The sequence below is a fragment of the Capsella rubella genome, unplaced genomic scaffold (assembly GCF_000375325.1).
Source record: "Capsella rubella cultivar Monte Gargano unplaced genomic scaffold, Caprub1_0 scaffold_6, whole genome shotgun sequence".
Lineage (NCBI taxonomy): Eukaryota > Viridiplantae > Streptophyta > Magnoliopsida > Brassicales > Brassicaceae > Capsella > Capsella rubella.
This window is the reverse complement of record NW_006238918.1, coordinates 3,169,737-3,182,791: the sequence shown is the minus strand read 5'-3', so window position 1 is coordinate 3,182,791 and position 13,055 is coordinate 3,169,737. Positions and strand designations below refer to the sequence as shown.

The 13,055-nt window shown below is 35.8% G+C and overlaps 2 protein-coding genes across 4 annotated transcripts; one reads left to right on the top strand and one right to left on the bottom strand.

The window, feature by feature from the left end:
* Positions 1–225: 225 nt before the first annotated feature.
* On the top strand, positions 226–3,812 carry LOC17883988 (probable LRR receptor-like serine/threonine-protein kinase At5g10290). Of its 2 annotated transcripts, none has more exons than XM_023780898.1 (11): positions 226–564; positions 847–969; positions 1,108–1,240; positions 1,337–1,408; positions 1,508–1,651; positions 1,762–1,833; positions 1,933–1,998; positions 2,078–2,148; positions 2,231–2,371; positions 2,491–3,227; positions 3,308–3,812. In XM_023780898.1, the coding sequence occupies exons 2-11, from the start codon at positions 885–887 to the stop codon at positions 3,620–3,622; spliced, it is 1,836 nt and encodes a 611-aa protein (XP_023636666.1). In that variant the 5' UTR covers positions 226–564; positions 847–884; the 3' UTR covers positions 3,623–3,812. The 2 variants fall into 2 exon arrangements, with proteins under 2 accessions (XP_023636666.1, XP_023636667.1); XM_023780899.1 differs by lacking the exon at positions 226–564 and adding an exon at positions 612–722.
* A 1,082-nt stretch (positions 3,813–4,894) lies between these two features.
* Positions 4,895–12,376, bottom strand: LOC17882827 (transcription factor MYB41). 2 transcript variants are annotated; one of them, XM_023781936.1, is made up of 10 exons: positions 12,284–12,376; positions 11,199–11,313; positions 10,099–10,186; positions 9,402–9,468; positions 9,022–9,105; positions 7,862–8,063; positions 6,698–6,872; positions 6,256–6,607; positions 6,041–6,170; positions 4,895–5,946 (listed from the first exon to the last, which is right to left on the bottom strand). In XM_023781936.1, the coding sequence occupies exons 8-10, from the start codon at positions 6,386–6,388 to the stop codon at positions 5,184–5,186; spliced, it is 1,026 nt and encodes a 341-aa protein (XP_023637704.1). In that variant the 5' UTR covers positions 6,389–6,607; positions 6,698–6,872; positions 7,862–8,063; positions 9,022–9,105; positions 9,402–9,468; positions 10,099–10,186; positions 11,199–11,313; positions 12,284–12,376; the 3' UTR covers positions 4,895–5,183. The 2 variants fall into 2 exon arrangements, with proteins under 2 accessions (XP_023637704.1, XP_006289596.1); XM_006289534.2 differs by lacking the exon at positions 7,862–8,063.
* Between the last annotated feature and the right edge of the window lie 679 nt (positions 12,377–13,055).

Here is a 13,055-nt window from a genome sequence, read left to right as displayed (position 1 = left end):
CTTTGGTGAGTCGTGTTTATTCACATTAGCTAAAATAAATCCGCGTCTCCGGCGTGAACAAAACAAAAGGTCGTAATTAAAAATACTAGCACATAGACATAGTGCAACAGTTTTAAATAATCACACTCAAAAACATCATTATCAGAGCTGTATTAAATTATATTATATAATTACAAGTTGCACGCAGAAAAAGCAGTTCCGTGGACCAAAACTGGGACTTTTCTTTTCAGACAAAAGGCCATTAGCGAGAGTGATAATTGCGATTTGCCAAACGCAAAGAAAGTCTACAGAACAAAAATTCGAAGAGACAAGCTTTTCACTTTCTCCTTTTTGTTTCTGTTTTGTTCTCTCTTCGGTGTTTCTATTCCCCTCGACTGAATCTTTCCAGCAGCCAGACTTGTTTCCTTTCTTTTTTTTTTTTGGGATTTTCTTCTTTGATACGAGGTTCTCTCCTCTTTTTTTTTTCTGAAGAAAAATTGGATTTCTTATGAAGTTTGGTCACTAATCTCTCTGAGGAATTGAGCATGTTCGTGTTCTTAAGCATCCGTTTGACTCTTTTTCAATGTAAAGTCTCAACCTTTCAATAGTGGACTTTTATCCTTATACCTAATTTCGTGCACACCATACCGGAAATTCTTATTTTTTTTTCAGCTAAATTTGGTTGAATTTTAGAAAGTTCTTGATTCACAACTTTTCTCTATTATGTGTCAGATCCAGTTAAAGTAAGATTTTTACTTTCTTTTGTTCTAAGGATATAAGATGTTTCCTTAAAGAAATCTTACCCTAAGATTCTCCTTAAGTAATTACCGTTGAGGATGGCCTCATGTTATTAAATGTGTCTTGCAGATGGAACCAGCTCAATTAATGAGATGAGATGAGCTGAGATGTTCAGCTTCCATAAGATGGCTGTGGCTTTTACTGTGTTGGTTTTTGCCTGTTTATGCTCATTTGTGTCTCCAGATGCTCAAGGTGATGCTATTTCTTACTTGTTAACGGCTCTCTTCTCTCATTTCTTAGTTTTTTTGGGTAGATTTCCTGAGCCTTGCCAGGTAGAGATTGCTTTCCCTTAAACATTTATGAGATTAACTCTCTGATTCTTTGCTTCAGGGGATGCACTATTTGCGCTGAGGATCTCGTTACGTGCATTGCCCAATCAGCTAAGTGACTGGAATCAGAACCAAGTTAATCCTTGCACTTGGTCCCAAGTTATTTGTGATGATAAAAACTTGGTCACTTCTCTGTAAGTTTAATGATAAGTTGATAACTCTGAATTAGTAACTGTTGTTCTTAAGTGAGTGTGGGAGAAGATTTATATTCATGGCATTTGTGATTGCAGTACATTGTCAGACATGAATTTCTCGGGAACCTTGTCTTCGAGAATAGGAGCCCTAGAAAATCTCAAGACTCTGTAAGTTTCCTTGATTTATCTTCTCTATTTTTGTAATGATGTCCTAGAAGTGTAGAACATATTTGGTTATAAGCATTTCGATGTTGTTTTTGTATATAGTACTTTAAAGGGAAATGGAATTACGGGTGAAATACCAGAAGATGTTGGAAATCTGACTAGCTTGACCAGTTTGGATTTGGAGGACAATCAGCTAACTGGTCGTATACCGTCCACTATTGGTAATCTCAAGAAACTTCAGTTCTTGTAAGTAGTTCAGCCTCCTAATGCTGTTAAATTTTGGACATATATTTCAAACATTTGAGGCATAGATAAGGATCACTCATGTTTTTGTTCACTGTGTATGGGCCAAACAGGACCTTGAGTAGAAACAAACTTAATGGGACTATTCCAGAGTCTCTCACGGGTCTTCCAAATCTGCTAAACTTGTAAGTTATTGTGCTCCTTGTTTATGCTTACCATCTTTTGTTGGAAGTTTTTTTTGTTCTTGCTGGTCTTAGTTTCATTGTTTGTAACTATGTTTACAGGCTGCTTGATTCTAATAGTCTCACTGGCCAGATTCCTCAAAGTCTATTTGAGATTCCAAAATACAAGTATGTTTGACTACTTAAGGTTGAATCTGAAATTTTCATTTCTTTAGCAGTATTCTGATCTTGTTTTAATCGACTATAGTTTCACGTCAAACAACTTGAATTGTGGTGGTGGTCAACCTCACCCTTGTGTATCTGAGGTCGCCCATTCAGGTAACTACATTACTTACCCGCAGTTTCTGTGTTTTCAACTGATTCAAAAGTATGGAGAATTCTAAATGATCTATGGTGATAGGTGATTCAAGCAAGCCAAAAACTGGCATTATTGCTGGAGTTGTTGCCGGAGTTACTGTTATTCTCTTTGGAATCTTGTTGTTTCTGTTCTGCAAGGATAGGCATAAAGGATATAGACGTGATGTGTTTGTGGATGTTGCAGGTCTGTAATATATCCACAGGGAAACCTTTCTTTCGTATTTCACATGTTATAATCCATGGAAATGCACACTTGTGGAATAAAGAGTTTACAATCTTCAAACTTTACTATATTTTTTTCAGGTGAAGTGGACAGGAGAATTGCATTTGGGCAGTTGAAAAGATTTGCATGGAGAGAGCTCCAGTTGGCGACAGATAACTTCAGCGAAAAGAATGTGCTTGGCCAAGGAGGCTTTGGGAAAGTTTACAAAGGAGTGCTTCCGGATAACACCAAAATTGCTGTGAAGAGATTGACGGATTTTGAAAGTCCTGGTGGAGATGCTGCATTCCAGAGGGAAGTTGAGATGATTAGTGTAGCTGTTCATAGGAATCTACTGCGCCTTATCGGTTTCTGCACCACGCAGACAGAACGCCTTTTGGTTTATCCCTTCATGCAGAATCTAAGTCTTGCACATAGTCTCAGAGAGCTTAAAGCTGATGACCCGGTCCTGGATTGGGAGACGAGGAAACGGATTGCCTTAGGAGCAGCGCGTGGTTTCGAGTATCTTCACGAACATTGCAATCCGAAGATCATACATCGCGATGTGAAAGCAGCAAACGTGTTACTAGATGAAGATTTTGAAGCAGTGGTTGGTGATTTTGGTTTAGCCAAGTTAGTAGATGTTAGAAGGACTAATGTGACAACTCAAGTTCGAGGAACAATGGGTCACATTGCACCAGAGTATCTATCCACAGGGAAATCATCAGAGAGAACTGATGTTTTCGGGTATGGAATTATGCTTCTTGAGCTCGTTACAGGACAGCGTGCGATTGACTTTTCTCGTTTGGAGGAAGAAGATGATGTCTTGTTACTTGACCACGTATGTATAATCACACATCAAAATAGCTTCTCTCAAGCTCTATTTACCATAATCATTTTGGGTATTTTTGTTTTGGACAGGTGAAGAAACTTGAAAGAGAGAAGAGATTGGGAGCAATTGTAGATAAGAATTTGGATGGGGAGTATATAAAAGAAGAAGTAGAGATGATGATACAAGTGGCTTTGCTTTGTACACAAGGTTCGCCAGAAGACCGACCAGTGATGTCTGAAGTTGTAAGGATGTTAGAAGGAGAAGGGCTAGCGGAGAGATGGGAAGAGTGGCAAAACGTGGAAGTCACAAGACGTCACGAGTTCGAGCGGTTGCAGAGGAGATTCGATTGGGGTGAAGACTCTATGCATAACCAAGATGCCATTGAGTTATCAGGTGGAAGATGACCAAAACATCAAATCTTGATTTTACTTGTAAAGTTGCCAACTACACATTTTTCTCTTGTTTTTTCAGTGAACAAGTAAGATCAAGTGTATAAATCTTGTTTTGTTTCACGATCTATCTTTGACTTGAGTCTTCAATAAATCCTGTGAATGTTCTTGTTGACTTTTTCGTTAATCACAGTTTTTGGCGTCTTATGTTGTCAGGCCTATTATATAGTTGTCATTTATATGGGCCTGATATGGGTCTTTTGGGATCTGTTAAGTTGTCCCAATCTTGTTTTGTTTTTTGTTGCCCCCAACTCTATTTATGAACTTTTAAAAACATATTTTTTCACACTATATCTATGTTAACATTAAAAACTAATATCTATTATCAAAACAATTTATTATTTTCACGTTTGTATAAAGTCAAAAAGTGTGAAAAATAAACATAATTTAGATATAGTACCGATGTATTTTTATAAAAAAAAATTCATGTGCTTAATCGAAAATATCTAAAAATATTAGATTAAATGTTGGATAACAAGTTAATAACATATATTATCCATTGAGATGACAAAAAAAAAAAAAATACATATATTATCCATTGACAAAAAAAATAAAAATCCAAACATGATCTATTCGGATACGGATGGAGTAGAATACTCTAATTGCACAAGATCTTTTGCCCAAGAAGGCAAGCCTCTCAATTTATAGAGTCAATGAAACTTTTTACAAAGATTATAAAAAATAAAGGACTCAATGAATTATTTTTGTTTTAAACCTAATGAAAGATCACTTTATGTGACATCACATACTTCTTTTAATTATAATTTAATGTCTACTTGGCTTTTTTATATAATCGTGAGCCAGCGGGTCACATGCTTCTTTCACTTCTTCTTCCATTATTTGACCTTGGCTATCAAATCAACTTTTAAACTTCATGAATGATTATGAAACAACTCGATCTCCAAAATGTGTTGTCCTTGGACCTTAGTTTCGACGACAGCTCGATTTTAGATATGTCAATGTAACATATTTAAACTCTAGCTTACTAACTTTGATTTGATTTTCTAGCTTAATTATTACTTAAGCAAATAGTAAAAAAGATACACAAACTGTGCTCTTTGATTTTTTTTGTGTGTGTTTAATTCATACCATAACAGTATGTCTATATATGACATCAATGTTCAAACATGATCTGAATGTTATAACCAGGAAGGGTAAAACAAAATATCCATATAATTATAACAAAACCCTAACTATTGAATTAACACACAAACTGCAACTACAAGCGATCTCCACTTCATAAAAATCTTTATATTATATAAACTCGGCCATGGGTACAGACATATGTTAAAAGAACATATGACAGTAATAACATGCATATGAGTTTTTGAAATATGTACTGTACTGTACATTCTACAACATGAGCACATATATATTATGTCTCTATAATATATATAGATATGCAATCTAATAAAATTCTCCAATTACAAGCACAATCCCCAAGCACAATCCCAAGAGGAAATTCGATTTGAGTGCCTCCAAAACATACCTGAAAAAAGACAAAATTAAAGAAGGGCTAAGGAATGTCGGAAAATATAGAATCATCCAATAGATGATCAGGCCATGCAGCTGAAGCTGAAGCTGCTGATTCTTGACAGCTTGAAGATGTGATATTGCTGTTGACATCTTCAACACCGTACTGGTTCCTAATCAGATCATCAGTCACAACAGAATTAGGTAACGTCAAACTCTGAGTTGAGCTGGAGGGATCCGAGAGCCAGATTGGGGACACGGGTAGGTTTTGTCTTTGAGTGAAGAACTTGAAGTGATTGTCATCAGGATTCTGTGGGAAAACAGATGATGGTTCCATGCTGTTGGAGTTTAGGGTTTTTAGGGATGGTAAGCTGTTGAAGTCCTGAAGATATGAACCGAGGCAACCAAGGTCGAGAGTGTTGCTGGTGGTGGTAGTAGTGGTCTCTTTGAAGGAGGCAATAGAGTTAAGGAGACTGAGAGAGTCTAAGTCATTAGGGTTAATGGTATTCATGAAAGATGATGGTTGAAGAAGGTATTGGAACAACTGGAGTTTGGCCATCTCGGTTTGGAGTCTCAGTATAGTGTGCTCCTGACTTATTGGAAACTGTTGCTGCAGCTCAGCAAAGCCTCTCAGGTTAGAGGACATAGACATGAGCTGAGATAAGCCGGAGAAGATATCGGTTCTTGGACGATGAGTCATTGGGTCAATACCCATCTGAATCAGCTTCTTCTTCAAATGAGTGTTCCAGAAATTCTTGATCTCGTTATCTGTTCTCCCAGGTAACTGATTAGCAATCGTTGACCACCTTGTAACATCATCATAAGCAAATTGTATAAGATAATTTGGTATACAAAACCGTTGACTAAAAAAAAACCAAAACAATCAGAAGATTTAATTACTTGTTCCCAAGAACTGAGTGAAGGTTCAAGATAGTCTGTTCCTCGTCCGGAGAGAATCTCCCTCGCTTGATGTCAGGTCGCAAGTAGTTCGTCCACCTTAGCCTACAACTCTTCCCACACCTGTTAAGACCTGCAGAGAGAGAATCATATATATTAGACTCATCATGCTTTAAAGAAAGAAACAAAAACAATGAACACAAAGAGCTTTAATTTACCAGCGAGTTTGGGAAGGGCTCTCCAGCTACTATGACCATGTTCTTGGACATAGTTGACAAGTTTCTCATCTTCATCAGGTGTCCAAGGACCTTTCTTGAGACCAGAGTCATCAGAGCTAGGAGGTCTTCCCATGTGGTCTTCTTTATCTGTAATCAACAACAACGTACGGTCTCTCTCTTCTTCTTTCTTCCTTGTCTCTATAGTAGTGTTAAGAAAATCGTCTCTGAGATTTGGTTTGCTCTCCTCCTTCCTTGACAACCACTAACTGCTTCTTATTCCAATTTATATTAAACCTAGCGAGCACCCTTTTCTCTTCATGTCCCATTCACCACGTGCATCTTTCCTATTCGCCTACCAAAACAACCATGTCACTTTCACCTTTCAATTCCATTTTTCTAATCATTATTTTTATTTTATCCTCTCATATACGCATTCCCTTACCAGTGTGTGATAAAAATCATTCAATGTAAATTCTTCCTCTTGTCTTAAAGCACCATCAGTATCATCTCCGGAACAGCCGTCTCCAATGGACAAACACATACCAATCCATCTTTTATTTTGTCCTTAATTGGGAAGCAGTTCATAAGTAGCCATCACTATGCCCTAGCACCAAACCCTGCATATTTGTCAAGGAGAACAACAACACATAGTTATTGCTTGGTCGCTCTTCACAACCAAAAACTCTAGCCTAGGTTATTGAATGCTCCTCAAAAAAACACAAAAACAAAAAGAAGAGACACGTACAGATCATCAACTAATTAAAAGCAAGAAGGGTTTCATCATCTTTCATATGAGATCCATAAAAGATCTCCACCGAGTTAGGTAATGATGGAGGAGATAGAGAAGGGCAATAAAGGGAATTCGACAGGAGGGCTTTGTATTATTTTAATCATTGGAATGACAAATAAAAAGAGAAAGGATTTGGAAATAGAAGTCAGCGCCAACAACACATGGCAACCAAAGGGTGGCCAAATAAAAAGACAGACATCTCCTCTGGCACGCAAAATTAGGTTTCCTCGCATCATCCGATTCCATCGCATATTAATCATACATTTAATTATTCATATACTCGCATCTATATTTAAATTCTCTTTTTCTACACAATCGACTAAAAGCTACGATCAACCAACCTAAATCGAATGCAAGCAATGAACCCTAAGATCGCTTGTCTCTGAAAATCAGAATGATTCAAGAATATATGAAAGTAAAATATGCAAAGTGCATGCGTTTGATATATGACAATGTAATTCTCGTTTGACACATCATGAAAAATTCCTTACATAACAAAATTTAGGTAATACTTACAGAGCTTATCAGCACGATATGTTTTATTAGCATAGGATATCTAAATTGTAACACCGGAAAAAGCTAACTAAACCATTCTTAACCATAGCATAATAGATTAATTAATCGTAAATGGTGCAGGAGATCATCAGCACTAGTTCTAATGGGTGAGGAACCAAGTTCATATTCTGAAACACCATCTTTAACCGTTTCTTCTAAGTGCATTCAATGAGAATTCAGACATGGACATTTGGACAGACACATAACGATATTGTCAAGGTAACAGGGGAAAGTCTTGGTCTTAACAGAAGAAAAACTTACTAATGATGATGGTGACGTACAGGCTTGACGTGAAAGATTTTGACCACTAGGGAGGAGCTGGTTAGGGGAGAGGTGGGTGCAGAAAATGATCTAATTAAATCTCCACCATCTTTGAAACCCTATAAGACTTTTATCTCCCTCCGCCTTAGTATTTGCACCCAATGGCATATCTTGAGCTCTTTGTCTTTTTCTTCTGTGTCTTCTATATAATGAAGATCACAGGTTCCGTGCAGGAAATTCAAATTGAGCGACTTAGTATCAAGAAAACAAAATCTAATTAAGAAATAGAGATAAAATCAAACAAGAAGATGTTTTACCAAACGAGGACATATCAAATCTGTCAGTTTCTAGAAGATATTTTAGTGTATTCAGTAATTGTAGGTGAAAATGATATATGATACTCTGAACAGCTTTTTATTTATTTATGGAGTTGCATTACCATATTTTCATTCAACTCGTGTTACCTTCCCTGCAAGTACAAACATATAAATGCTTGACAACAACAAAAACGAACATTGCCTAGATAACCCCAAAACATTTCTAGTCGAGCTAGCATGCAAGTAATTATATTGGTAATGAATCATGTGGAGATTACAGAGCCATTTCACAAGAAAGCTAATGAAAGCCAACTATCTTAATTTCTTTGTTCAATTGGGAACTCCATGGAAGCATCCTCATGGTGTATGAATTAATTTCATCAAGGATCACGTATTTTAGGGTTTAGAATGGTTAGAGCCTACTAAACTAAAAACGTGAAAAAACAAGAAAAAGAGAGATACGATCCAATTGCTTGTTGAATTAGGGTTCCTCGCAGAGTGGACCACAGTCTCGAATGGAAGAAGCAGGTAAAGAAAATATTAAAAAAATTAAGGAAAGCACTATAGGTTCTTACAAAAGTATTAATTCTGATACATGTGATGTCATCTAAACCGTTCTTTTCCTCTAATATTAGAAAGAAGAAATAAACAACTTGGTTGTAAATGTCAGCTATTGCTTCTTCTCCCAAGTTTCAAACCAACGCGTCTAACAAATCTCAGACTTTCTATGCTACAAATGAAAATATATCTAACCCTTAACCTATTGTATGACGATGTGAAAATCACGACTCGAGATCATTTATCTATAAGAACAAAGTAAACTTTAATATACTTGATACTTACAAATCAAGATGCTCGTGGTTCCCATATCAGCAATCCAGCATCAGTAAGATTCCTATTCCAACGAATGACGATCGAGAGTGGTGACTGTAAAAACCAATAAGATCAAATATGAGCACACGTGTAACATATCTCACACACTCATGCACACGTATGCTCTCTTTTACCATTCCTCTTTTTTCAACAGTTCACATGGTAGCAACCTTATTGGATTAATACAGAAATGGGGTCAGCAAATATATTTGGTAATTTCTTTTTTTTTATCTGTATAAGTAATCAGGTTAATGGTTGTTACGTATAGCAAAGGATTAGTTTTATATGATAGTGGTCTAAAAGGCATTAATCTTTGAAACTCATGAATATATTAATATCTTCTTGCTTACTCTTCATTTAGAATAGTTAATCAGATCATACTTTTCTCAACCGTTACGCCCAACATTGCTGGAACATCTGCTAGAAAAAAGCCATCGTCACAAGAAACCTCGAGAACATGACAAATAGAAAAAAAAAAAAGGAAGAACAAGAATGTATACCATTAATTTATAAAGTCAGTCAAATATTATATGACCTAAATCATGTGGTCTTAGAGCTTGATTTGTTTTCGTTAACTTATCAACCACTAAATGTCATTTTAGGTGGCTGAACTTCTTTTGTCGTTGGACATTAATTGTTTTACAGCTCAAGACAGTGAAAGGTATATGGATGCTAACAATATTCGAAGAATAGGTCATCCAAGAGGCAAGAGCTCTACAAAATATATCATCTATGATCATTTAGTGAGTTATACTTACAACAACATGAAGAGAAATTAAAGTTTCACTAAATGCAGAAAAGAAGAAATTAAAACGTCTATATATAGAGAGAGCAATGTGTATCTAATGCGTATTTTCCTACAAACCAAGTTGCTCAAAGACAAGAGGGAATCTAGCTTGTACTTAGTTACGACTTTAGAAGGTGCATGTAATTAACCAGAAGTTTTTCCTACAAAATCTATGTGAGGCTATAAGAAAAATGATATGATTTCACGATGAAAAGGCACAACCTCAAAAAGAATATACAAAGTTCAGAAGATTTTCGTACCAGTAATGTCAAAAGGATTATATTTCTGTTCAAGAATTTGTATGTGCATGTCTCCACGACCATGTATTCATACTGTCTGTGATTCTTCCTGCCATAAAAAATCATGTTTAGGATTGTAGATAATCTAGAGCTCACTGCAAATACTTGAAGAGAACGATACTAGAGAAAAACATGTATTCACAAGATTGTTTAGACTAAGTTCTGTTAGATCCAGTCTAACAAAGCCCAAACTGAAATTACCTTATAGAAAACTCATGAACTAAGAAGCAAGAACCAGTAGCTATCAACAAACAAGAAAATAGTTTTAAAAAGGTTAATTATTAGGCATTACCTCGATCAAATTCCATATACGGGGGCATTTACCTAACCACTCTTCATAATGGTATATAAGCAAAATTAAGCATCATCTCTCTTTCGTACATTTGTTGTAAAAATACGTGGAATGAAAAAATAAGTATATGTAGTGGCTTTTGAGTTTACCGAGTTAGTGGTGCCTTCTCACTAAAAAGCTTTTTGTAGGAGGTTTCAGAGGTTCACCTTCAGCACATACTTATAGAGATAGATGTTTTATATATATGGTTTAAATAGTTTTATGTAGATCTTTATTAATTTCACAAATCTGCACAAACATCTAGACAACTTGAACATATAAAAAGACCTTTTGAAATTTGAGCTTTACGAGGAAAATGGAGACGAAGTTAGTGCAAAGTATAAACCAAACAAACGAGATTAGTTACTATAAACCAAACAAACAAGATTATCTCAGTAAACAAGTATAAAAAAGTCCAGCTTTCACTTTGACAAATGGGCGACAAAAAAGGCACTGGTGAATAAAGTTAGTTAACTTTTCCAGTCATGTGATAAAGGTGGAAAGGTAGACTTCTGTCATCTTTTTTCATGAATATTGTACTTTGAAAATATGACATTCCCAAGACAGTCTTTTCATAAGTTTAAATCACCAATCAACTTAGCTCAAAACAAGTGATAAAACCATAAAATTTGTGAATGCTTTACCATAGTAAGTTACTAAGTTTTGTATATATGCTTAAAGACAGAATTGAATGAAGTATATTAGATGGGAATTAGAATCATCAACGAACCTCAGAAACTAAGAGAGTCGCCACAGTACCACTGCGCCTATATGTTCTTCGATTTCATCGTTTCCCTCACCAGCAGGCATCAAGGAGAAGACAAAAAGAAAATCTCTGAAAGACCCTGTACAAAAATAACATTGTTGCTTTTAAGAAGGGAGTAGCTAAAGCAAACAGGCTAAAGTGATATATCTTTTCATGAGAGTGTAAGAGTTTAAAGACAAAAGACTGGGGAAGCTTTTTGCATGAAAAAGTAAGCCACATGGCCTGACTCAACAAAAACAAAAGTACGAAGATCTCTGCATGAACATATACGTAAAGAACAGAACAGGATACATAATAGAATAATCTTGACAAAAGCATCATAAAAAGCTGTGCGCTACTCTAAAACACATGGTTGGGGTTGGTAAGTCAGGTCTTTAAAATGAGTTCCAATAAAGAACACAAAAAGCTATCCAGGAGCAAACCTTATAAGTCACCTTTAGATCTGCTCGTTGTCCTAAGCCGTTTGTATTTATTCAAATTTAGTAGCACTTAACATTAACTAAACACTGACCTATTCATTTGATGAGCTTCAAAATTGTCCCTATGACCCTATCTTTTTTCACAGAAGAACACAAATTAACAACTTCATCCAAAAACTATATACACTAAACACGTGTTGCTACAGTTTTGAGATGCATAATTGGAATCTGTAGAACTGATGGATGTGAACAACACAACGATTGCAGATGCCAACCCAACTTTAGATAATTCTTACTAAAAAATAAAAATTATATATATTCAGCATAAAAAGTCTATAAGTTTGACGATTTCCCCAAATATAATATTGTGGGCAGATAGATCTTTCAAAGTACCTTTGACTTAACCCTCAGATAAACATTATATTAGGTAAAAATCATCATGGACTAGATCATTCCGTGCTAACAATAGGATAACAAAAAAACCTGGAAAAACCCTCTTCGTACATGATCCAGCAAACATGTGAATCAACACATACTAACAAGCAGCACTCAACAACAACAAAGACATCAGATTACTAAAACTTAGCATCCTGCAGTTTTGCTGGATATCATAAAAGAGAGATGAGATACCTGCAGTACATTGAACTGGTCCTCCCATAGCAAACTCCTCTGGCTTGAAAATGAAACATGGTAACATATAGCTTCTGGCTGCCAATGTAGACGACTTCAATATGAGTTGCTTTACATCTTATATGGTCTAGAAAGTGGGATAGTTATATGTGTTTGGCCGTATAAGTCGTCCCAAATGGCAGACCAATACCTTGAATTAAGAAACTCAAGAATAAAATATCACTGAAATCACAAGAATAGTAGGAGTGGTAGAACAACTCCACCACGTAATCATCCACACAAGAGAGTAGCTTGGAAGAAGAATATTTCGGTTAGCTTGAAAACTACACCATCAGACAAAAAAAAAGCAGTGATATTAAGTAGATTGTACGTGGAATATGAATCAAATCAGCAAGTCAGTATCTTGTATAGAAAGTGGATTGGATGAGAACATTGTTTAATTATAGTCTTGAGGTTTAATTTATGATAAGTTCATATTCAACTTTACATAAATCAGATTCCCTATATAGTATAAGTTATATAACCTCGCTAGCTATCACACCATATATTGCATATATATTATGGAGCAGCAACGAAATTGAAAAGAAGCAAGACTTCAACTGAACAAGTTCATGAAACATACTTAAGGAGACTTACCTATGTATAGTAAAAGGTTGTCTTGTCCGCTCATATGTTCGGATGGATTTCTTCAGCTTGGAGACTATATATATCCATCTGAAGATTCGGTCCCTTTCCGTCTCTAGAACTAGAAGTGGATATGATCTGAGTTCCG